This window comes from Triticum dicoccoides, chromosome 7A (genome assembly GCF_002162155.2).
Source record: "Triticum dicoccoides isolate Atlit2015 ecotype Zavitan chromosome 7A, WEW_v2.0, whole genome shotgun sequence".
In the NCBI taxonomy this organism is placed as follows: domain Eukaryota; kingdom Viridiplantae; phylum Streptophyta; class Magnoliopsida; order Poales; family Poaceae; genus Triticum; species Triticum dicoccoides.
In genome coordinates this window covers 60,412,267-60,434,184 of record NC_041392.1, presented here as the reverse complement: position 1 = coordinate 60,434,184, position 21,918 = coordinate 60,412,267, and the positions used below count along the sequence as shown (strand labels likewise).

Below are 21,918 nucleotides of genomic sequence, written 5' to 3'. Positions count from 1 at the left end.
GCCTGCAGGCGCCATCAAGCGTGACCCGCGCAGCCTCCTTGGCACGCATACAGGAGGAGGAGGCGGAACACCAGCGACCTCGCACGCGGCCTCCCGCGCCCACCAAACATCCCACGGTGGGCACTGCACTTCCTCTGGGATCGGCTGTGGTCCCTGTTGGCGCGCGCCGGGCGGCCACCGACGAATACACTCGGGAGCGCCAACTCCGGGATTTTCGTCGTACCAACGGCCTTTGCTTCAAGTGTGGTGACAAGTACTCTAAGGACCATCAATGCAAGAAGCCAGCACATGTCCTGATGATTGAAGTTGGGGAGTTTGGTGAAGTTCTATCTGATGATACAGTTCATGCTCTGAACTTGCTTGATGGTAGGCCTGATGCTGCTCCAGCTGCAGAGTGTTGCACAATCTCGGTTCATGCTGTCTCAGGTACCGAAGACAATTCCACTATTCGCATAAGAGCAATGGTTGGCAACCAGGTGATGTTGTTGTTAGTCGATTCTGGTAGTTCTCACTCCTTTGTGAATGCTGCTTTTGCTGATCGAGCTGGGTGTACAGTCACCAAGATATCTCCTATCAACGTCAAGGTGGCCAATGGTCAGGTGATGAATTGTATATCAGCGGTTGAAGGGCTACAATGGTGGTCTCATGGCGCCACATTTTGTGATGACATGCGTGTTCTTGAGCTGGGCGCATATGACGCAGTGTTGGGCATGGATTGGTTATCCAAATGTGGGTTGATGACTTGTGACTGGGCTGGCAAGGTCTTGCAATTCAAGCATCAGGGGGCTGTAGTTACTCTCAAGGGTGTGGCATCCAAGTCGACTTCTGCCCTACAAGAGATGAGTGTGGAGCAATTGGATAAGTGGATATCGGGGAATGAAGTTTGGGCTATGGCTGTCATTGACTCTATTCCAGCAACAGAATCTTCCGCAGGCGCATCTACTCCTGTAGCACCTGATTTACAATTGTTGTTAGATGCCTATGCAGATGTGTTTCAGGCACCCAAGTCCTTACCACCCCATCGTGCCTTGGATCATGCAATTACCCTCGAGATAGATGCAAGGCCAATCAATACTCGTCCTTATAGGTATTCACCTCTTCACAAGGACGAGATTGAGCGCCAAGTAACTGACATGTTGGAAGCTGGGATAATTATACCGTCCATGAGTCCTTATGCCTCACCGGTGCTTCTGGTCAAGAAGAAAGATAATACATGGCGTTTTTGTGTGGATTACCGGCGGTTAAATGATGCCACGGTAAAGAACAAATTTCCCTTACCAATAGTGGACGAACTCTTGGACGAATTGGCAGGCACTAAGTTCTTCTCCAAGCTGGATCTTCGGGCAGGCTATCATCAGATTCGGATGCGTGAGGAAGATGAACCCAAGACCGCATTCAAAACTCACCATGGCCATTTCCAGTTTCGAGTTATGCCATTTGGTTTGACCAACGCACCAGCTACTTTCCAATGCGTGATGAATTCCATATTTGCCAAGCATCTGCGCAAGTTCCTAATTGTCTTCCTAGATGATATTCTGATATATAGTGCTTCTTGGGCAGAGCATCTTGATCATCTTCGCCAAGTTCTTGAACTGTTGCGCCAACACCAACTATTTGCCAAGCTGTCCAAATGCTCATTTGGTCAATCTAGCATCAACTATTTGGGACACATCATCTCTGATGCAGGGGTTGCTACAGATCCTGAGAAAACTTCTGCAATGGCTCGGTGGCCTATTCCAAACACTGTCGCTGAATTGAGGGGATTTTTGGGCCTCACCAGCTATTACAGGAAATTTGTGAAGAACTATAGTTGGATATCAAAGCCTCTTACTCAGCTGCTTACGAAGAAAGGTTTTCAGTGGAATGAGCAAGCTCAACAAGCATTTGAGGCTCTGAAGGTAGCTATGATCAATACTCCAGTTCTAGCTCTACCTAACTTCTTCACTTCCTTTACCATTGAAACCGATGCTTGTGCAACGGGCGTGGGTGCGGTCCTGACGCAGAATGGCCATCCAGTAGCCTATTTGAGTAAAGCACTTGGTATCCAGAACAGCAAGCTATCAATATATGAAAAAGAGTTTTTAGCCGTGATTATGGCCATTGATCGTTGGCGCACATATCTGCAAAGAGGACCTTTTGTGATTCTTACTGATCACAAGTCCTTATGCACCTTAACTGAACAACAATTGGGCACTGATTTGCAGCGAAAAGCAATGGCTAAATTGATGGGTTTGCAGTTTCAATTTCGCTATAGGCGTGGAGTGGACAATGGTGCAGCTGATTCTCTCTCTCGGGTTGGGCATAAAATGGGATGCCAAGCGTTGTCAGTTTGTCAACCTGATTGGATTCTGGATGTTACCCGTACTTATGAATTGGATGTTGTTGCGCAAGATTTACTCGCCCAGCTTGCCATTCATTCTCCTAATGAGAAGGGTTTTTCTCTGGATAGTGGCCTTATTAAATACAAAGGTCGTATCTACATAGGTGCGAATTTAGCATTGCAAACTCAGTTAATTGATGCCCTCCATAACAGCCCAATTGGTGGTCATTCGGGGATTCATGCTACATACCAACGCTTACGCAAGCTATATTACTGGGTCGGTATGAAAGCTGCTGTTGAAAACTTTGTACACCAGTGTCAAGTTTGTCAACAGGCTAAACCTTTGCACACGAAGCCGGCTGGTCTTCTTCAGCCCTTGCCTATCCCACAACAACCATGGGAGGATCTTACTATGGACTTTATCGAGAGTTTACCATTGTCGGAAGGTTATGACACTATATTGGTGGTGGTTGACCGTTTCACTAAATATGCCCATTTTCTACCCCTTCGACATCCGTTCACTGCAAGTTCTGTAGCAAAAGTGTTCTTGGATTCTATTGTCAAACTTCATGGAGTCCCTCACTCAATCATATCTGATCGTGATAAGATTTTCACCAGTGCCATGTGGCGTGACATCTTCAAGGCTGTGGGTTCCAAGCTCAGTTATAGCACCGCTTATCACCCTCAAACCGATGGTCAGAGCGAGCGGGTGAATCAATGTGTCGAACAATATCTTCGTTGTGCTGTTCATGACCGACCTGGCAAATGGAGGTCATGGTTGCCCATGGCCGAATTCTGGTACAATTCCAGTTTTCATACTTCTACTGGATGCTCTCCTTTCAAAGCTCTCTATGGTAGAGATCCTAACTTCGGTGGCATGCCTAATGTTTCGTTGGCTGTTGAGCATCTTCCTTCCGGTTTGGCCCTCCCTTCCCAGGATCATATTGAGCAGTTGCGTGCCCATCTACTCCGTGCACAAGAGCGTATGAAGAAACAAGCTGATAAACATCGTTCTGAGAAGGTGTTTCAGGTGGGCGATTCTGTGCTCTTGAAGCTGCAACCATATGCTCAGTCTTCCATTGTCAATCGTCCCTGCCCTAAATTGGCTTTCAAATATTTCGGGCCTTTCAAGATTGCTACTCGTATTGGTGCTGTGGCTTATCGCCTAATTCTTCCGGAGGGTTGTCAAGTTCACCCGGTGTTTCATGTTTCCCAGTTGAAAGAATTCAATCCAAGTTTTGCTCCTAATTTTCAGTCTCTGCCACCTCCACATGTGTTCCAGGATTGTTCAGCTCAGCCGTGCATCATTTTGCAACGAAGGATCGTTCAAAAAGGTAACGAACCTGTGGTTCAAATCCTTGTGCAGTGGTCATCGTTGCCGGAGGATTGTGCCACCTGGGAGGACTATTATGTTCTTCGCCGTCGTTTTCCAACTGCTCCTATTTGGGACGAGGATCATACTGAAGGAGGGGCAAATGTCATGCCTTCTTCCGTTGGAACTTAGAAGCCTGACACTCAAGAAACGGATCCCGTCAGCTGTGATCCGTTTGACAACTAACAGGTTCAGAGGCGCATCAAGGCAGGGTATGTGTGTGTGTGTGTGGGGCCTGCGTGCCAGCGTGTAAGGCGAGTGCGTGTACCCGTATGCCTATAGATAAGGACCAACAACCTGTACTGTGGAGGGGGGAAAAATGAATGGAAACTGAATTCTGCATCTCATCCCCCGTCTTCCCTCTGTTTCTCATCCCCTTCTTGTGATTCGCGTAGTGGGATACTACAAGATCCCCTGCTTCCCCTTGTCGGCATGAACTACCGCGCCTGCTTCCCTCACCTTCACGCCCCTAAATCCGCTGCAGCACCACGCCCCGCGGGGTTCGGCGGCGGCCGCCGCCGCCGCAAATTCGCAAGAGATACGGAGAGGGTTTTTTTCTTATCAAGGGGCGGGTGGAAGAGGCGAGAACGAGGGGAAAACGGCGAGGCGAGTGCGCGGGCACAGAGTGGTTGGCCATGTCCGCCACTTTTCGGCGGCTCCGCTCAGCCCGATTTTGATGGAATATTCTGCGAATCTGGCTATCCTCAGCCACGCTAAACTTCAAACCAAACGCCTGGCAGCCATTTAAAAAGTGGCTATCCCTAGCCACACGAGGGATAGCCCTCAAACCAAACGCACAGAGACGATGAGCTTCCAGTTCTGGAACTTGAGGATGTTGCATTCTTTGATGAAAAGTTGTACGTCTTGGCGGGGTTTGGCCAACTGATCATATTTGAATTAGACAAGGACCTTCGTATTTCATTCATGGAGTGCATAATTGACTCTGTGATGGACTTAGGTGGAACACTGAATCCTTTCCGAGAGAGGCGTGTATGATAAGGCAGTATCTGGTTGAATGTGGCGGTAGACTGTTGATGGTGATACGGTGGATTCGCTCTATGGCCCATCCAACAAGTGATGACTATTCGGAGCATGACCGTACTTTTGCACTTGTGGTTTTTGAGGCAGATTTGCGCGCCGCCGAACGTGTTGGATGGAGAACAGTAAGTGACTTGGATGGCCATGCGATCTTTGTCGGCAAGCATAGCTCCAAGTCCCTGCGTGCTGAAGAATGCAGTGGATACCAAGAGGATTGTATCTACTTCATGTGTGACTATCCCGAGCCGAAGGATTCTGCAAATCCTCTTCGTGATGCCGGTGTTTACAACATTAGGATCAGGAATGAGACATTCATGCCGTTGATGTCGGGGACTGCAGCAGTACCGCCATGTCACGTTGGCCAGTGGCATCCGACATGGTTTTTCCCTCCTGAAACTGTATGATCGGGCCTTGTGATATATGATCCTGAGAGTAACTGGTGGGTAATGTATCTGAGAGGGGAGTTGGAAGGACTTCTTCCTCGCAGGGACAGGTGAGTTGTTGATGGAAGGTAGAGATCCGTAGTGTTAGTTTCTGTGTTGGTACTTGGTAGGCTGGTAGGTTTAGTTTGATGAGTGATGTGTTCTACCTGGTGGCTGTTGTTCTGTCTTGTGGTGGCTGAACTTGGTGATCTTGTCCTAGTGTAGCGTTGTAACTGCTGTCACCTGAACTTTAAAATGCAGGGCGCTGTATCATCAGTTTTATTTTAAAGGATAATTGGTTTGATGCCAACATTTGGTATTACTTGGCAAGCCAACAATTGGCAATATCAAAAGTTTCCAAAAATCGGCAACTTCTTGTGAGGCTGGCAAGTAAACTTGGTAACCAACCAAGCACTAGCCAATATTTGGCATTTGCCAACTGTTGGCTTGCCAATTTTTGGCATCAAACCAATCACGCTCTTAATTAAATTGGAGGGTGTGTTCTCCTTTTGTCAAAATTTTCTTGTATGATGTTAGGTTCTTAATTAGTATGTTGATAGGGATGTTCTGCATTTTCAAGTATTATGGATGATTTGTTTTCGCTGGTATTATGGATGACTTTTAACAGGACGCACTATAATGCAAGTCTTTTGCTGTGATACAAGACTACAGGCATCTCTAACAGAAGCTTTAAATTCTGTAACTCCTCATATTGGCATCATTTGGGGAGTCAAACCGTAGCTAACGGGAGCCCTATAACTATAACTCCTCAAAATTTTGAGTTAACCCTATGTCTTCTCTGCTCAAATTCGAGCACGTCACACCCATTCTTCTCAATTCTCCTCTCATAAAAAAAATGGCTCAACCGGCAGCGAGATGCCAAATTGAACCCGCCCACGCCAGTACAAAACCTGCCGGTGCCACACCAAACCCTAAATCTTTCTTGGCCGCCCCATTTCTTCCCAAATCGCCGCCGCCGCCACCCAATTTTGTCATCGCCGTTTGAATTGCCATGGCTCGTCACCTGCCGCGGGTAGAGCAGTGGGATGTCACCGCGGCGGACGTCATCCTCAGACGATGACTGCAATGACGAGCCAAAGGTGGCGCAGCTCGCAGCGGCCATGGGCAAGGAAGCCGATGAAGAGGAGGAGGGGCAAGGCGATGGAGGAGGATGGGTCGGCAGCGAAGGAAGCCATGCACGTGGACGGCGCCAGCGACCAAACCTACCTCCTCTCATGGGAGGAGGCGGAGCGGATCGATACAATAGTTGTCGGTGTGCACTTTGGTAGCTGTGTAGGCGCTCGAGTACCGAGTTCGGTGTATTACAGGGTGTTGGCCTTCCGTCGCTTTGTATGTACCATGGTGCTTTAGGTCTAATCTAGCTAGCCGTTGCTTTAGGTTTTTGCTCGGTTTTCCTTAGTATAAACCGAGCAGCCTCTTTGTTATTTACACCTGTCTTTATGTGGTGCATTATTTCTCTGGGGTCTTCTTGTAATACTTTTTTTAATCAATGGATTTGACAGCTCTCCTGTCAACAATATAAAATGATAAGGTTAGAGCATCTTCACCGCATACCTCTAATTCGACCCCTCAAACACTTGCGGACGCGCCTGGTCAATGACAAGGCGTGTCCGTTTTGAACGCCTATTTATTCATCCACGCAACCATTAGTCTCATTTTCTTTCTCATATTCGGGTCACTTGCACGTAATTGATGGAGATGAAGAAAGAAAGAAAAGAATGAATAAAGAAAAAGAAAAGGTGGTCCGGGATGGGACTGTGTCTTATGTGACGGATTGACTGGGCGCGCCCGGACGTGTCCGTGAGCCCTCATATCCTCCCCGTATTTGAGATGGATATGCGGGTTCACGGACAGTCCGGACATATAAAGAAGATATAAGGGGTCCGGTTGGGTCATGCTTTTTCTTCTCTGTACGGTCACTGACCGGGCGCGTCCACGAAATATGAGAGATGGTTTGAGGCATCGGCTGTAGATGCTCTTAAACAGATATTATAGAATGATATCGAAGATGGGCATGTAAATTTGTTTCCAAGATTTCTTAAATGTTTGAAAGGCTTTTCTAGTTATCGTTTTAAGTAGGATCTCGCTCACTCTGTCCTCTTCCCATCGGCCTTCCCCGGCCAGGTTCCAATCCCTACTGCTCTGTCGATTTGAGACTTGCCTCTGACTAGCAAGCCTCCCGCCCCACCTCATCCGCTGGAGGCCGAATCTGTTCCCCGCCATCCACCGGCTCGCCGACGAGGCACCAAGACTCAGCAGCAAGCTGTAAGCCCTACCGCCTTGGCACTCTCTATCTTGTCAGGGGTTTCTTCCAGTAGATCTGGCTGGGCGGATTGATGCTTTACCTGACCGCCATTGTTTCTTCTAGTAGATCTATTCTTGGTGGTTTTTTTTACCTGGTGTGAACTAGAAATGTTTGGCTCTGATGCGGACCTCTCAATGTCTCACCCTGTTATTGAAGAAATATAAAATGGCACCTCTTTTGCAAATCCCTATTTTTTTTTCTACCAAAATTGTTTCAGTTAATTAGTAGATCTGCGCCTGGTAGAAATGTGTATGAATACATTATACACTAAAGGAAGGAACACCTATCGCTCTTGGTTCTGATGCAACGCATATCACTCTTTCAGCATATACTCTTAATAAGGAAGAAAAAAGACACCTCTTTCGTCAGTTGCCACTTATCCTAACCAAAATTTGTTTTCTTTTAGTCGACGATTGGTAATGGAGTTTTGGTCTGATGCAAAGCAACAAATATTCAGTACTATGCTTTAATTCAGTAATATGCTATCCTGTGATGCCTAGCCAGCCATCGTTTCAGGCTTTCAGCTTGTACTTGAATACAATAGCACTTCTTTTCTATACGTGTTTTTAGTTAATAGGACACCCTTTTCTTCTAAGCAAAATGAAAATAGGATAAGTGCAGTTACTGGGCCATTGTTGGGAGGATATTGCACATGAGAAATTGGGAACACGGTTCTCTCATAGTTAGTGTACTCATGGTGCTGATATTGGTGTTTCTAGTTAGAGGAAAGGAATCAAAGAATCTTCTTCTATGTCATAGTCATCCACCTCATTATCTTGAAAAGTATTACTATCTAATCTTATGTGGAGTTAGTACTTACGGATTACAATGCCGACTGAATGGCGCTTAGTGTACTGCTTAGCGTGACTGTTTTTGCCAACTGCAAGAAGCATATATGCGTAGCGCAAGGTAAGGTGGTTTGACGAATGTAATTTCACTAGTTTAGTTCTGTATGATGGATTTATGGTTGCCCCACAGCTTCGTATTCTGATGATACTCTGAACTTCTGCAGCTTTCTTATAAAGTTGAGTTGACGACATTTCGTCTTAAAATAGCACCCAAAGCATATGTATTGCTAGTTGCAACTTTCACTCTGTTTAACTATGAATCCTATGACTTTTATTGTAGACTTGCATGATGGACACTGCACAGTATGGACCTTGGTCAGATCTTCCGCCAGAACTCCTTGGACTTGTTCTCAAGCGCCTCCCTTCCCTAGCTGACCGTGTTCGTCTAAGAGCTGTCTGCTGCCCATGGCGCTCTAATAGTATGTTGCAACCCCTTCCTCTTCCATTTCCATGGCTCACTCTCCCCGATGGTACTTTCCTCAGCATTCCAAGCGGTGAGATTCACCGCATATCTTTACCAGAAGGTGCGTGTTGCCAGGGCTCCATTGGAAACTGGCTATTCCTCATGCACAATGATGATGTGTGCTACTTGATGAACCCTTTCTCCAACACTAGGTTGGAGCTTCCTAAGCTAGCCAAAGTATGGAAACGTGAAATATTTGATCCCGACTCTAGATTTAGTCCAATTTTCTACAAGTTGGTGGTGCCCTTTCCCCTTGACTCATCTTCCTGTTCCCTTGTTGCTGCACTGATCATGGACAATGGTAATTGCGGTACACTTTGTATTAGCAAGCCACCGATTGTCACTGAGTCGTTCAAAGACGATGAGCATCCAGTTCTGGAGCTCGAGGATGTTTCATTCTTTGATGGAAAGCTGTACGCGTTGTGCGGGTTTGCCCAACTTTTCATCTTTGAATTAGACAAGGACCTTGGTATTTCATTCATGAAGTGCATAATTCACTCTCCGGGTGACTTGGGTGGAACACTTCAATCCTCGTTGAGAGTGGTGTGGATGATAAGGCAGTATCTGGTTGAATGTGGCGGTAGACTGTTGATGGTGATACGGTGGTTTCGCTCTATGGCCCATCCAACATCTGATGACTGTTTCGAGCATGACCGTACTATTGAACTTGAGGTTTTTGAGGCAGATTTGCGCACTGAACCTGTAGGATGGAGAACAGTAAGCGATTTGGATGGCCATGCGCTCTTTCTTGGCCAACATAGCTGCAAGTCCCTGCGTGCTGGAGAATGCACTGGATACCAAGAGGACTGCATCTACTTCATGTGTGACTATCCCTGGCCGAAGTATTCTGCAAATCCTCTTCGCGACGCAGGTGTTTACAACGTCAGGAATGAGACGTTCATGCCGCTGATGTCAGGCACCGCAGCAGTACCACCACGTCACGCTGGCCAGTGGCGTCCGACATGGTTTTTCCCTCCTGAAGCTGTATGATCAAGCCTTGTAATCTACTGATCCTGAGAGTAACTGTTTGGTAATGAATCTGAGATTGGAGTTGGAAGGGCTTCTTCCTCACTACAACAGGTGAGTTGTTGATGGACGGTAGAGATTCGCAGTGTTAGTTTCTGTGTCGGTAGGCTGGTAGGTTCAGTTTGATGAATGTTGTGTTCTACCTGCTGGCTGTTGTTCTGTTCTGTGGTGGCTGAACTTAGTGTTCTTGTCCTAGTGTAGCGTTGTAACTGATGTCACCTGAACTTCAAAACGCCGGGTGCTGTATCATCAGTTTAATTTCAATGAAATTGGAGGTGTGTTCGCCTTGTGTCGAATTTTTCTTGTATGATGTTATATTCTTAATTAGTATGTTGATAGGGATGTTTTGCATTTCAAGTCTTGTGGATGATTTTAACAGGATGCATTGTAATGCGCAACTCTTTCACTGTGATAAGACTAAGGGCATACCTAACTGAACCCTCAAATTAATTGTACTCCCTCGGTCTTAATTGAGGCAACCTCTATTAATTGAACCCTCAAATTAATTTGAAATTAATTGTACTCCCTCCGATCCAAATTAATTGAGGCAACCTTTATACAACTTTGCATAGAGAATTGTATAGAGGTTGCGTCAATTAATTCGGATCAGAGGGAGTACCACACTGGTCTTATTCAAATATGATTATGCGTAACTTTGGAGCGAACTATACAAGTGTATCCCACCGCAAAAAAAAGGAACTATACAAGTGTATCACACTCCCATGGGCAGAATATCAAAAGTCACCCTTGTTTCCTTGAATGATTAACATGCCGATGCATGCAAATTTGTACTTATTGAACTTGAACAATATAAATGGATTTATGTTCCCATGACAACAATGTGTAGGGGCTCTGCCTGCCAAACACACGCATTGGACACAAATTTCTCCATATTTTATTTTGCGAAGAAAATGATGATGAAGTGCAATGGTGAATGTCCAAAAACCACATCGAAGTAAAACCATAAGAGTCCACGTTGCTTTTGAATCTACAGTGACAAGTTTGCATTCAAATTGTTCTCCTTCTTTCCTTATCCTGAAAACGATTCTTAGATCAGTAGAGGAAGTGAAATAGTGCACTCAGATTGATGGACAACAGCAATATAAAAATAAATAGAAAACTACATACATAGGAATATCCTCACGAAACAATATGGTGAACAGTTTTACTTGACAGACAGTACATCTACACAAAGTAAATGAGTAGATTCTTTTATTTGTTGAACAATATGCTGTTGTAACAGTTATTTAAAAATCAATAAAAATACACAGCAGAGTTCTGTGTTTCCCTAAAAAAGGTAAATAAATAGGCAAAGAGGGGGAGTGTGGAGAACACCAAACAAGGCTGTGGATGAAGTGTTTTCGTGTGCGGTGCATGGCTTATGGTCTAAAATAAAGAAACGACAAACAAATAAGAATGCACATATGTATAAATCAAAATTTATGTATAAATGTTTTTAAAAGTTCAATAAAAATGGACATGTACATGTGGATATGTTCTACGTATCTATAAAATTTCCCCAAAATGTATATACATATTTATATAGTCAAACTAGTGGAGATAGCATAGACAAAGTTTTTTTTGGTAGGAAAAAAACAGCTCACAAAACTCCTACAGGTAGCTGAATAGATCTCTAAATATTTCTGATACCATGACATGTAGGGCCACTATTGGTTACGAGAGTTAGGCACACCATGACTGGATCGGCATTAAGCAGAGAGAAATTTGCAGAGGAGAGTGATATGTGAGGGTAGAGAAATCAGGGTGATTTTTTTCTGGAGTGATATAGTGAGATGGGATGAAAAGCTCTTATCTTGTATAGTCTGGAGTCCAACCTGGCCGGTGGAGCCCGTTAAATATGATTTACACTTTACAATGATAAATTCTATCAGTTAAATCATCAGCACATCTAGAAGTGCATGAATTGAGTAATTAGGACGATCCCTCGACTGATGTAAAATCTTCCATGAAGTAGGAGAACATATGAGCATAAGACAATTTGTAAATGGCTACATTGGTTCAGAGAAACAATACTTACAGATTATTTTCGGAGTGGTTTTGCCAGCAGATAATCCATCTTAGACAGTATCAGCAGGAAGCTGAGGGCATCCTTGGATCACGTAGTGCTTCCGTTGACCAGAGGATGGCAAACCTTCTATGGAAGATAGTGCCACACAATCTTTAACATCAAACTTAGTCAATATCTTGCCAAAATGAAGCCTTATGGATGTTAAGGCTGAACAACTTGCTATTTCAACTTCGCTTAGCTCGAGCTCGTCATCCTCAAGCCCCATGTCAATGTCGACATCCCTCAGAGAGGACATGCCAATCAAGGACAGTTTCTGCAGGCATTCCATCTCCTCAAATGGTGGCAGGACATCTATGCCCATACAGTTATGGAGATGGAGGCTTTCTAATCCCTTCATTGCGATCCACGATGGAGAAGCACCTGCATAATTTATGATATGAAGATGTGCAAGACGATCATGTGGTTTAAGACCCTCAATTACTTCCTTCTGGACAGCGGCACTTTCTCTTGCACTTGCACTACCCCATGAAAGTGAAAGTGTCCTCAGATGTTTTTTATCTTTAATCCTTGCCTCAGAAGCCTTTTGCTTTGTTTTGACATTGTCAAGATCAAGGATACTAAGTGACCCTCTGATCTCACTTAAAGATCCCAGCTGCGCAATCTCAAAGCCTTTCTCTTCTTGCACCCGAAATTCACTGAGCTCTTGCAGAAACTTCATTTGTCCAACTCTTGATATCCTTGAGTGCAATGACCCTGACCCCGGAACGAGGAGATAGCGTAAGCACACCAGATTGCTCATAGCCTTTGGCAAGTCATCTAAACCACTCCAGTGCATGATATCCAGTAGCAGTAGGTGGTAGAGCTTGCATATAGCCTCAGGTAAAGGTTTGCGCTCCTGAGATGTATACCTGAGTTCTAAATACCGAAGATGGATGAACTTTGTGACACTGGATAGCAAAGCATCGACATTGAAATGCATTGACAACCGAAGTAAACGAACATACTGTAATTTTTCCAGGGTCTTCGCAAACTTTGCAGAGAAATTCTCATCATATGTGCCTACAAGCATGAAACTCTCCAAAGATTTCAGAATATCTCCGTCCTGTATCTTGTCTAACTTTTCTTCAAAGGTTTCATTACGTTCCATGTTTCCTTCATTGTACACCATCTCAGTCCAGATGCCGACATGACGAATGAGGTGTACAGATTGGGAGGCTTCCTGAGGATCTGGGCCAGCAATAGTAAGGCACTGAAACGCTGATACTTCTTGTGCTACATCATGCATTAAATCATGCAAAATAAAGTACCGTTCCTCTTTCTGGAAGAAGCTCCCATATACCAATTCATCAAAACTGTAACTTGCTGCATCTCCCAATGGTATCCTCTCATGTGTGACAAAGCCAAGAGCAATCCACATACGTATCAACTGTTCCTTGTCAAATTTGTAACCCTTAGGAAACAGAGCACAATATGAGAATAATTGCTGAAGACGGTCGGGCAGGTGATTGTAACTGAGCCTTAGTGCTGGTATGATGTCATCCGTCTCATTTTGAATCTTCCACTCATCTCTATCTAATATATTTCTCCAGGCATGCTCATTGGGTTTTTTTCCCAAAAGTGCGCCGACACTTTTAGCTGCTAAAGGATTTCCTTTCAGCTTGGTAGCTATTTCCTTTCCAATTTTCAGAAGCTTTTTGCCTCGATAATCCGTATGACCAAATATGCATGTTTGGAAGAAGGACCAGAACATATCTGCCTTCATGCCATCCAAGTTGATAGGTGCATTGGATCTGCCCATCGCGTTGGCAACAGATAGCTTTCTAGTTGTCACCAGAACCACACCCCCTTTTTCCGTACATCTAAGTGGAGCCAAAAGCTTTTCCCAGCGGCCCTGGCTCTCTTCCCACATGTCATCCAAAACAATTAGAAATTTTCCAGTCAAGTGTTTCTTGATGCTGCCCTGAAGCACGTTAAGGTTTGTACTTGGTTTATACTCGCACTTAGGTATTTGTTGCAGAATCCCTTGTGTAACTTTGACTTCATCAAAATTAGCCGATACATAAATCCATATCATCATTTCAAACTTATCTTTCACACGTTGGTCATTGTACACTTGTCGAGCAAGTGTTGTCTTCCCAACACCACCATCGCCGACTATTGGAAGAACTAATAGCTGTTGATGAGGTGATGCACTTGCAGTTATTAGTTGTCTAATATCATTTTCCTCTTCTCTTGGGACCACCTCAGTTTCAGTTTTGCTGTCTACCGTCTCACGTGTATCTATATCCATGTTTTTTGTTGCTTCAACAATCTGACCAAGCTTCTCTACCACGAGAGCTTCATGAACATCGTTGCAAATCTTCTCCAGTTCATCAGCAGTCTTTTTTATCAGTCTTATGTCATATCCACTGATTTTTTGCTCCGATGTTCCAACTTGAGTGATAGATTTCATTTTGGATTTGAAAATGCTTGCATTCTCCAGGTTCTTCTTTTTTACCTATTAATCATAAATGGTAAATGTTAGGATTAAAATTCTCATATTTTTTACTGCTCTGTGAACTTAAATTTCATAGAGCAGTAAGGCGAGGACGTGGGCATAGCCCAGTGGTTGGGGGCGCATGATTGTAAACCTAACGACCAGAGTTCGATCCACGTCGGGGACGAATTTCTGGAATTCTCATGAGGGATGCTTCTTCTATATCAATAAAACCGTGGGTGCTAGTGCCCATGGAGTTTCATTTTTTTTTTCATAGAGCAGTAAGGCAGATCAGCAGAACAGTCTAGAGAAACAGTGCACCAGAGTACAGATTGAAGTGAAGATAACCATGTTAGTTCAACTATAAGTTGTCGGTCAGTTAAAAGAAAAGGTATTCCCATGGGTGCGTTAGCACCCTACGCTTAAATAAAGTTGCCGATCTCTGAAAATTTGTGATATTTTTTTTGAAACTATCTTAAAAACATTAAACATGCTATAACAAGTACAATTGCAAAAAATGACCCAAAAATAATATGATCATGTACACAAAAGTCAAAATTGGTGCAACCTGAATAGTGAATAGTTTGGAGACCAACCATCGAGGTCAATAGGGGACAACTGTAGGGGGCCAGTCGAGGTCGTGCTCGACGTGTTTTCTTTATGACTAATTTTGCCATAACTAACCTTAGCCAGACCGTAGCTGGCACAAATGAGTAGTGAACAAAATATTTATCATAAGTGTGGCAAAATTTGGCAAGAAACTGTCTATGACAAACACACACCTAAGTTGTGGTAACCTTAGAGCATCTCCAGCTGCGCCCCCAACAGGCCCTCCCCAGGCGTTTTTGCCGCGCCGGCGCCGAAAAAACGGTCCAGTCGCCCCCCAGAAGCCTGTTTTTCGCCGGCTCAGGCCGAAACTGGTGCCGGTGGACCCAGGCAGAACCCGGCGCCCTGGGGGCGCCTGGGCGCCGGCACAAGCGAAAAGGACGCGTGGGTCCGCCCTGTCGGCGAGTCCAGGGCCTATTCCCGTCGTTTCTTCCCGCTTTTCCCCCACTTCCCTCCCATTTTCTCCTTTCCTCCCGCCAATCTCCCTCCCGCTCGCCTCCCAGCCGGCCGCCATGCCACGGAGCGCGGCCTCATCCTGAACCAGCTTCCCTCGACAACGCCGCTGACGCCGACGCCCACGCCGCCGCCGCCGCCAAGCCCGCGTGATGACGCCTCCACGACGCCCAGCAGCACCGAAGCCACGCTGACACCGCCCAGCGCAGAAGCAGCCTCGACGCCGCCAAGCCCGCGCATGCCAACTCCGCCGACGCCTGAGGCAGAGCCCGCCGAGTGATGCGTTGCGCACACGAACTTCTGCCGCTCTATTTTTTGTACGCCTGACTATATCCGATCGCCGAACTGTGACTTGCGATCGCCGGACTTGTGGCGTCTTTTGTGAGCGGGAACGACCAAATTCGAATTTTCCGCGTCCAGGGGGCAGCGCCTGGGGGCGTGACTGAGAGCTAGCTCGCCCCTAGGGGCCGAACTAGCGCCGGTTCGCCCCCAGACCGCTTTTTTTTAGCGCCCTGGGGGGCCGAACGGCTGGAGATGCTCTTAGGCTACAAACCAAACATGCATGTAGTTCGTGAGGTCGAGCATGGCAGTCAGGCGCATTGTTCCTGGCGGCTGGGGCTGCCGGGGCTTTGGGTGTGGTCAGTAGCTAACACAGTTGCATTACGTCTTCTTTGTCGAGGGGCACTGAAACCAAACGAACTCAAACACCACTTTACAAGGGAAATAATCTGCAGAGGTTTCTTAGGTGCTCACAAATTTATGGCTGTAAAGTATTACAGGTGGAAGATTTCGTAAGTGTATTTAGTAAGGTGTGTGTTACATTCTAAATATGTTATTTTTCTACTGATGTTATTTGACGGTAAGTGCTTGCTGTGTTTCTTGACTAATTGAGAATGGTTATGTCAGATTCCACATTAACTTATACTTGTTATTTAAAATGTATATTTTAATATTTTCTACTCCCTCTATAACTAAATAGAAGAGACGATTTTTGCAGTTCAATTTGAACTGCAACAAAGTCTTAAATTTAGTTACAGAGGTAGTATTATAAAACACGAAAGAGGCTTGCCTTGGTAGTTTTGTTTAGAAACCCAAACACAACACTGACGCATGCACACAAACATGCATCCTACCACACGTACACACAATGCCTACTGAAGATTGAAGTCGTGGAGCTTCAAGATTGACGATCACCACATACGTCTCCCTATCGATGAATTTGTTGCATCTCACTGAAATAATAATCCACAGGAATAAGACACATTGGGTGTCAAACATGGGTTTCGATCCCCCTAGTGGGCGGAGGGATGAGGTTACAGCTAAGGACAACTAGTCGGAAACTTTCCATCGGTACTGAAAAAAATACGAAGACGGGGTGAAACATATGAAAAAAGAAACACAAATTTATGAAATGTAAACGGAATGGTGTTTTTCAATGGAACACTGGTGAAATGGAATTTTCATAACTGTACGTGTGGAACTTTCATGTTGTTTTTATAACCCACTCTAGGGCAACCCATATACACTTTTACATTCAGAACACCCCTTACTCCCATGATCTTCCCGTCATCTCATTCTTCCTGAATAAATATACTCCCTCCATTCCCTTATACAAGGCCACAAACTCATATTACAGGTACCAAGATAAAATTTAATGACTCTTTTGCAAGTCAACTTTTCTTTTCGTTAACCGGGATCATTAATACACCACAAGCATGCAACGAATGAATGAGAAAGAAGTGGCTGAGTGTCATTATGACTACATGCATGTAATAAGTATTAAAAAGTTGCTAGTATAAGGAAACATCATTACTTTTTGCCTCGATTATTGTTGGTGGTCTTGTATTGATGCAAAATGTATTTTTCATAGTGGCCTTGTATAAGGGAATGGAGGGAGTACCTTATAATGTTGTCAAAATTGAAAGTTTTCATTAGTAAAACTTAGGTATATCATAATATTTGTAGTCATATTAGCAGTTGAGTTTGTTGATTACGCTATGTTTTTGTTTATGGTTCAAGAGGGCGAGCATGTAATTGGTTACTTAGTTGGAGTTACTTTTAATGTGGCGTGTGACTTAGATTTGCTTGCTATATACTTCGTGGGTCATGACTTCGTAAAAACTATGGCTGTGCATGTATACTTTGTTCGTTATGATTTTTGTAATAAACTACGGCTATGTACATGTGTGCTACAGAGGCTAGAGGTAATATTACATTGCATTATCGAAAACATTCTGTTGTGGTACAATCAAATTCAACCTACATAATAAAAAGACAACAAATTTGGCTCAGAGTAATCCAACACGCGGATCGAATAGGGATTTCGGTTCTAAAATGGTAGATGCATCTTACTATTAACCTTTTGCCTTTTTTGATATTATCTATTACATCTTATTTTGTCTATTTGTATATTTAATCCATTTTACCTAAACCTTCTATTACACATTTACACTATACTAATTAGTTCCCATATACCAGAAACGACTCTTTGAACGGGATGTTTAACAAGTTCTTTTCTGGTACTAGGCCAACTCCACAGCGCAACCCCATCTTGTCCGGGTGCGTCCGTTTGGGGTAGAACGGACGAATAATGCAGCCTAACGCGTGGCCTCAAATGGACAAATGTCCGGATTCCGTCCGTTTTCGACCCATCCCCGGCCCAAACTTGCGTCGAATTTGGGGTGAAACGGACATCGTGCGGACGGGCTCGCCGCACGCCCTTATTCCCCCGTGGCCTGCTTGTCGGGGACACCAGCAGTCCCTTCGCTTCCAACGCCTGCATCCCCTCTCCCCGCCCCGCCCCGTCGCCGGCGCCGCCGCTATTCTCCGGCCGCCTCCTCACCGCGCGGCCCCCGGCCGTCCATACCAAACCACATCTTGACATGGCCGCCACCACACCCGCACTTTCGCCGTAGTTTTGGCCGTCGATCGGAGGAGGTTTGACCGTCGCCGTCGTAGCCGGAGGCAGAGGGGATACGACCGCCGGCGACGTACCACGGCGACCACGACAGCTTCCGACGAGTGCTCCAGAGCGGCCAGTAGCCGGCCACCAACCATCCCTCCCGCATCGAGGTGATCATCGTGGCCTCTTTTCCACCACGACCGCAAGATATTCGACACTTTTCCCACAAAGGTATGGACAGTGGAGATGAATTTTTCTTCCACCACTTCATTTGTTCATCGGACGATTCGTCGTCGGATGATGAATATCTTGTGGTGGCTGCACTGGTCGTTCACGCCCACATTCAATGGTAGATTCCTCGGTATAGGGGGTCACTCCCTGTCCGTGCTCCCAACCTAAACCGCAATAGGGAGAGAGGCCACGCCCTGCTCTATGTCGAGTACTTGAGGCAGCTAACTGCCGCTGATACAGAAAGATTGTTGGTGACCAACGCAGCTAGAGGCTTTCCAGGCATGCTTGGCAGTATAGATTGTATGCACTGGAAGTGGAAGAACTGTCCATTTGCTTGGCAGGGCCAGTACAAGGGGCATGTCAAAGTGTGCACTGTCATATTAGAAGCGGTGGCTTTGCGGGATCTTCGGATATGTCATTCTTTCTTCGGCACGGCAGGTTCTCACAATGATATCAATGTGCTGCAACGCTCTCCAGTCTTCGCAAGGCTTGCAGAAGGCCACTCCCCACCTGTCAATTTTGAGATCAACGGCCACCGGTACAACAAGGGATACTATCTAGCTGATGGTATATATCCTCAGTGGTCAACTTTTATGAAGACAATCTCGAACCCCAAGGTGAGAAGAGAAAGAGATTTACCCAAATGCAAGAGAGTGCTAGAAAGGATGTGGAACGTGCTTTTGGTGCGCTTCAATCCCGATGGGGTATCGTTCGAAACCCTGCACTGTCATGGAATGAAGGAAAGCTTTGAGAGGTGATGACTGCTTGTGTGATCATGCACAACATGATCGTCGAGGACGAGCGTGATGACAATATCTTCGACCAAGGATTTGATTATCAAGGTGAAAATGTTGAGCTCCTACACCAAGAACCGACCATGTTTGAACAGTTTGTCCAATTCCATCGTGAACTGCGTGATTGACACTCATTTGGATCTTCAAAATGACTTGGTTGAACACATGTGGGATCACATTGGCAACCAATAGATGTATTGGTTCATTTTATTTTCATTTAAGACAATTTCGATTTGGTTGTAAAACTATTTAATTAGACACAATTTCGATTGGGTTGTAAAAAAGTCTAACTTAACCTCTTTATAAATGAGAACGGCTAAATTTAACAGGTACAGTGCTCTGACCCCAGTGTACCGTAAATGAAATCTCCTACATGCAAAAGCAACATATTGCTCCTCCTAATCCATGGCAAACAATATATATATATGGTGGATCTTGCCTTCTACCGATGAAGATGGAAACGTGATACTAACAGGCAGCCATAGCTTCCGTTTTCCACTTTCATGAAGGTCCCCAATAATAATCTAATTTCTAAACCATTAATCTGTCCTTGGGTGCCAACCAAAGGGAGGTCCAATCTTTTCTTGCCAAAGTAAAAAAATAAAAATTGTAGATACATACAGATACAGTCGCTGCAATCCAAACAATTAGAGCTCACCAAAATTTTGGCATGGCTACTTAGGATCCAACCAAATAAACCCAAAGACAGAAAATGGTAGATTTGAGAAGGTACCTCTTGCTTGATGCACTGGTACTTGACCTTGTCGAGCTCATTGGCCAAGAAAGACGCATGCTGGTGAACTTTGTTGACGTGATTTATGAGCTCCTTGTTCCTGATCCTCACCCCGGAGGCGGCCGACCCGGTGGGCACGGAGCCGAGGACGAGGTTGGCGCGCATCAGCGTGACCTCTATGGGGCCGACCTCCCTGTCGAGCCCTTCCGACCGTAGCAGCGCCTTGATGGCGGAGTCTTTGAGGTGGTCGAGGAGCTTGTTGAGCGCCCATGTCGCCGCCGCGGATGCGAGGAAGATGGGGTCCATTGTGTTGTGTGGAGAAGCAAGAGGGAGAGGAGAGGGAGACTAGAGGGCACTGGGTGGGTAGAAGTAGAACGCCGACAAATAGTGCTCGCGCACGGGTGCGTTTGGCTTGGCCTGGGCGTCGGGTGATGCAATCATCATGTCTACCGGCCGGGTAATAATGGATGGGTAAATGCGGAACTTGGTGTGCCGCACCGCACCGCACCGCACTGGAAATGCGTCGGATACTACTACTACTTACCAGGTACAAAACGCTAATAAGGGTGGAAGCGTATGCCTTACTATGGTCGCTTTGGCTATGTAGAAATGATGTTGTTTTTAATGACAAAACTGTTTTGCCTTTGCAGGTTATTTTCCGTTGTACGCACTCGCTTCGTACGTGGTGTACGCTACAACGAGCGGAGTACCAACCGCTGTTCAAGGCGGTGTGTACGCTGTTGGAGCAGGTGGCTACGGGGGTTTTTACCCAACATGGATGGCAGCATAATCTCCGGCTCGGTCCACCATCTCTTTCGACATAGGCATAGTGTCGGTCTATAGACTCTACTGTTGCCGAATTGTCGGTCTTTTATCTTTCTACTTATCAGACTACTGGTGTTTGGCTGTGTGCATCCTAGTTATGCAGAGGCCGGGTGATACTCTTAATGCTTTGTATCACTTTGATGCTACATTTTGAGATAATAAAAGCGCCCTTTATCGAAGAAAAAAAACTTACCAGGTACAAAAATTTATTACCGAGCATGCTAGTCGCTGCAGGGGAGACATGTGGTGGGCCTTTCTCTTGTTGAACTGTTCGTCGTGGGGGCGATGACAATAGACAACTCATCGCAAGCAGACTCGGGAAGAGGGTCCGTGACTCGTGGTACTATCCCCCTAGCACTGTGGAGCACGGGACGGGAGGACCATCAAATTCACCCAAGCGGAGGCAGATGCAGATGTTGATTCCGTGGACTGCATTCTTCTTTCTTTCGGGTGGAAAGAGTATATTCCAATCACCCATTATTAGGCTAGTCCATATTACACATCACCAGGCCCTCAAGCTAACCACACCCCAGTGCGCTGCTCAATTCTACCAAACATGGCTAAGTAGTGAGTAACACCAGTACTTGCACGAGCTACATGAGCTATGCTTAAACTCCCTCCTCTCATCAAGATTCTCATCTCCTCCACAAGCATAGGGAATCTCGATCTATCTGTTCATGGTGTCTGGAGCATTTTACTTCAATAAAGGATGCTCGAGTACCCGACTCCTGGGCCTGCCTTCGAGGGCGAAAAGCGCCTCCACGGTTCGCAGGTGGCGTGTTGAAATATGGCATGGGCTTGGGACCCATCCAACATTTTTAGAAAAATCTCTAAGAGCCCATGTAGGTGTTATGGCAAGGAAAGTGGTGAAAGTTTAGTACCACCGTGAATCTGGAGAAAGAGTTAGACCTCCTTATAAGCAATTCTCTTTCACACATGCTATTGGAGGTTGAGAAGACAAGTGGTTCCCGTGTGCCTCTTCGCCGCCCGTCTCATGTCTCGTCACTTGTGCGCTTGTGCTTAAACTTTACTGGTCAGAAACGAAGAGTCCTTA

At 45.6% G+C, this 21,918-nt stretch overlaps 2 protein-coding genes across 2 annotated transcripts; one reads left to right on the top strand and one right to left on the bottom strand.

Annotated features, from left to right (window-relative positions):
- Positions 1-7,254: 7,254 nt before the first annotated feature.
- On the top strand, positions 7,255-10,111 carry LOC119334476. Its single transcript, XM_037607034.1, has 2 exons — positions 7,255-7,438; positions 8,607-10,111. The coding sequence occupies exon 2, from the start codon at positions 8,613-8,615 to the stop codon at positions 9,777-9,779; it is 1,167 nt and encodes a 388-aa protein (XP_037462931.1). The 5' UTR covers positions 7,255-7,438; positions 8,607-8,612; the 3' UTR covers positions 9,780-10,111.
- A 436-nt stretch (positions 10,112-10,547) lies between these two features.
- LOC119332585 (putative disease resistance protein RGA3) lies at positions 10,548-20,387 on the bottom strand. The gene is made up of 3 exons (XM_037605759.1): positions 20,040-20,387; positions 11,854-14,341; positions 10,548-10,850 (listed from the first exon to the last, which is right to left on the bottom strand). Exons 1-2 carry the CDS (start codon positions 20,343-20,345, stop codon positions 11,894-11,896), a joined length of 2,754 nt encoding a protein of 917 aa, XP_037461656.1. The 5' UTR covers positions 20,346-20,387; the 3' UTR covers positions 10,548-10,850; positions 11,854-11,893.
- Between the last annotated feature and the right edge of the window lie 1,531 nt (positions 20,388-21,918).

Coding starts and splice junctions, on each gene's coding strand:
- LOC119332585 (XM_037605759.1), bottom strand. CDS start 20,345: ATGGACCCCATCTTCCTCGCATCCGCGGCGGCGACATGGGCGCTCAAC. Junction 14,342..20,039: donor ACCAGTGCATCAAGCAAGAG/GTACCTTCTCAA, acceptor TATGATTAATAG/GTAAAAAAGAAGAACCTGGA.
- LOC119334476 (XM_037607034.1), top strand. CDS start 8,613: ATGATGGACACTGCACAGTATGGACCTTGGTCAGATCTTCCGCCAGAA.